The 3,473-nt window shown below is 50.9% G+C and overlaps 1 protein-coding gene across 1 annotated transcript; it reads right to left on the bottom strand.

Annotated features, from left to right (window-relative positions):
* Positions 1-388: 388 nt before the first annotated feature.
* On the bottom strand, positions 389-3,257 carry LOC147460385 (polyphenol oxidase I, chloroplastic-like). The gene is made up of 2 exons (XM_086510009.1): positions 1,789-3,257; positions 389-1,661 (listed from the first exon to the last, which is right to left on the bottom strand). Exons 1-2 carry the CDS (start codon positions 2,625-2,627, stop codon positions 746-748), a joined length of 1,755 nt encoding a protein of 584 aa, XP_086366135.1. The 5' UTR covers positions 2,628-3,257; the 3' UTR covers positions 389-745.
* Positions 3,258-3,473: the final 216 nt, after the last annotated feature.

Below are 3,473 nucleotides of genomic sequence, written 5' to 3'. Positions count from 1 at the left end.
TCGTCAATCAATATAACGCCTTGACGTACATTTGACATGATTGGAGGTGATGGAGAGAATACAGGTGCTTTGCCCTGTTGCAATTGTAAAATTGCACTGCCAACAAAAGCCTCCTGATTTTTGAGTCTCACCAAGAGCACATTATTTTGTTGTAATCTCTCATGTATCGGAAAACAAAATTCAGCAAAACTGTTCAAACACAAAATAAGAGGAATGGGAGGTCAGGTGAACCGGCCTGTAAATGAGTAGACTCGAAGTCAATAGCAAATGGTCCTCGCATGCAAAGATAAGACAAAGACCATTCAGGAGGAGCCATACTCAGACCATACTTCATATTTTTATATCAATATCGGAGTATGAGAAAATATTTACAAAGAGAGAAGAAACTTCAGATCCAAAGGTATTTTTAAGATTATGATGTTTATTTGGATCTCGAATGCTATGACTTCAATAATGAGACATGGAACTAGGTCTTTCCTTGCAAACGGGTCTACAAGAAGAAATTCACATAGGAGAAGCAAGAGAAGTTGGGAGTTGATATTGATGAAATCTTTGTGCCCATGGTCAAGATGATTACTCTGCGTATAATGCTTGGACTCTAAGCCCTTGATGACATGGAGCTTGTTCAAATGGATGTGAAGACCCCATTTCTTCAATGGGATTTTGAGAAGGATGTTTACCTTATGAAGCAACTTCAAGGTTTTAACTAGACTCGAGAGCATGAGCTCACAAGTGGCTTGGATCATCATTCGTACGTGATCTGGAGTCCTTTGAAAGAGATGCGTTGCTGAATGGCCAGATTGTGAGCCGCGTCGGCGAGGTTGCTGTCAGTTTCATGTGGCTTGGACTTGAGCACGATCGTGATGACCACGCGGTCGTCCTTCTGGAGGCCGATGCGTTTGAGGTTGTCGCCGATCTCGAACTTGACGTTGGTGACGAGGTGCCTGTGCTGGCTGGCGGAGGGCACGATGTTGAAGGTGCCCACGTACTCGGCGCTGTTGGTGGGTGTGGAGGGGCCTGCATCGGGGAGATTGACAAATACCACCAAGGAGATGAAGCTGTCTCTCGACGTGAGCTCGAGGCCTTGTATGACCAGCACCTCCTCCGCCTTGCTGGGCCTAGTCTCACCGATGGGGCGCTGCACGATGGCGGCGAGACGCATGGATGCGAGGTCGAGGTCGATGGTCCCGTTGCTCGGCGTGGCTCCAATGGTTGACACCCCGCTTGCGAGGGCTGAGAAGACGGCGCTGCCGCTGGTGACAGCCTTGGGCGAGTAGTTGATCCACAGGTCGTCGGCCCGCACGGTCTTGTAGCTCACCCCGAGCTTGGCATTGTCGAGCGCATCGCTCACCTTGACCTTCACAAGGTTGGCGTTCTCGTCGTAGAAGAGGAACTCCGTATCCAGGAAGTCGGGATCGGAGTGGTCCTTCCGCGGGCCTCCAGGTAGTTTGAACCTCCACACATCCCAGAGGCGGTCCACGTTGCTGTGGTGGGCGTAGAAGATGGGGTCGCGCGAAGCCGTGCTGAAGGTGCCCATGTCCTGCAAGAGCTGCTCCGCGGGATTGCCCGTCCAGTAGTGAATGCCATTGTGCACTCCGTTCTCCACGCTTCCCCCGAGGGTCGCGCTAATAACGGAGGAGTTGGTCAGATCGCTGCCGGTCCTGCACATCCACAAGATCATCGACATCAGGGAATGGTGATGTTTGTAGAATTGTTAATGCTCTGTATAAAAAACAGGCAGGCGAGCGAAATGTACATACTATTTTATATATATATATATATATATACCTGTAGGCGCCTCCCGCAAAGAGCTCGGCCGTGGAGGCGGTGACGACAGACTGGTACATGGCATTGAGGTTCTCATTTACCACCACTGACGTGTCAGTGCTGTTGTTGGCGGGGCTGAGGCGTACGATGGCGGGCGGCAAGTGGTCAGGGTTGCGCTTGGCATCGTAGAGGGCGGTGCCGTTTCGTGCAAACATCTCGGGCATCATGTTTCCGCCGTTGACCTGGTCGTCCCAGTTCCAGTAAAGGAGGGAAAAGCCCGGGTCTCCCAGGAGGTTGCCCAGGATGCGCTCGTGGAAGTAGAGGAACCAGCGATGCCATGGCAGGAACAACCAAGAAAAGTGCACCTGCAGCGGCACATTCCCGTCTGCTCCGGCTTGCATGTAGGCGCCGTTGCAGAAGGCGCAGTGGATGTCCGCCTGCACCTTGAGGCTCCGCGGGTCGCTGTCGGGCAGGGCCCTCATGAGCTGGTATGCCTTGTTGTATTTGGCGATGTAGTCCTCCTTGGCCGTATGGGCAGGCCGCCGCACATGCTGGCGGATGGGCGGGTACTTGTCGAAGGAGAAGTCCAAAATGCGCGACGCCGACGGTAGCGGGAGGCAGCAATTGAATCGGAGGGTGAGCGGCGGGGTGTCCCCAACCGACTCATCCACCGCAAGGTCGCAGCGGGACAGGTCAGGCACCCGGATCGGAGCAGCATTCACGTCGGAGCTGGACGCAGCGAGGATGAGCAGCAGTGCTACGTTTATAATTATATAAAGTAGCTGGCCGCGGACGCGTCGTCGAGGGGCGCAGTGCAACGTAGCTATCAGTGATGACAAGCCATGAGTTCTACAGCTCATGCCCGTACTAACAATCACCTCCAACTGCAGTACTATGGTTAACTCAGAAACTAACGATATCACAGGATTGAGCTAATGGACACGAAGCAGATTATTGCAAGAGAGAGGCAAGCGAGCGTAACAGGATTGAGCTAATGGACACGAAGTAGATTATTGCAAGAGAGAGGCTGGTTGTCGATGGATGACTGGTTGAGATGCGCAGGCGGTTTTATAGAGGGAAGCCAACGCTAATTGGTGCATGGTCGAAGAATCGGCGGGCGCTTGGACCGAGCCCCCGTGAGACACTCCGCGAGAGAGAGAGAGAGAGAGAGAGATATGGAGCATTGGAGAGCCGCGAGCGAGAGAGCCGAGTCAATGTATTGACTTTTGCCATTCCATTTCTTTTTTGATGACCTGGAAACTCGATTGCGTCCTCTCGATTGTGGATTTGTCAACACAATATTACCAATTTGTCATGGCCAACCCGATGGCATCCCTTAACCTCAGTGTTCTGGAAAAAACATTTATCCAAACCTACAGAATTCCTTTTCTTGATTTTGCCAAGAGGAAATTTTAGAAAATTATATTTAATTTTCAGGTTGTTACACTATTTTTCTCTATTTTGGGACGGAATTTCTCCTTTTCCCCTTGCTATCAACCGGCATTTTTGAAATTGAAAACGACACGATATTAAGTCGAAACACATTTTTCCTGATGGATGTTTAACCTTGTATTTGCCACACTATATACTACTTGAGCTTTTCCTCCTTCTCCCAAGCTTTTCTACATCGTTGCAACCCTCAATGCAGGTAAAGCCGGCTTCCACATCGTAGCGAGCCCCCTCCTCTCTCACTTTCTCAAAGGAAG

This window comes from Adiantum capillus-veneris, chromosome 4, assembly GCF_014529385.1.
Source record: "Adiantum capillus-veneris isolate H3 chromosome 4, ASM1452938v2, whole genome shotgun sequence".
Classification (NCBI taxonomy): domain Eukaryota; kingdom Viridiplantae; phylum Streptophyta; class Polypodiopsida; order Polypodiales; family Pteridaceae; genus Adiantum; species Adiantum capillus-veneris.
This window is presented reverse-complemented; position numbering and strand designations above follow the sequence as displayed.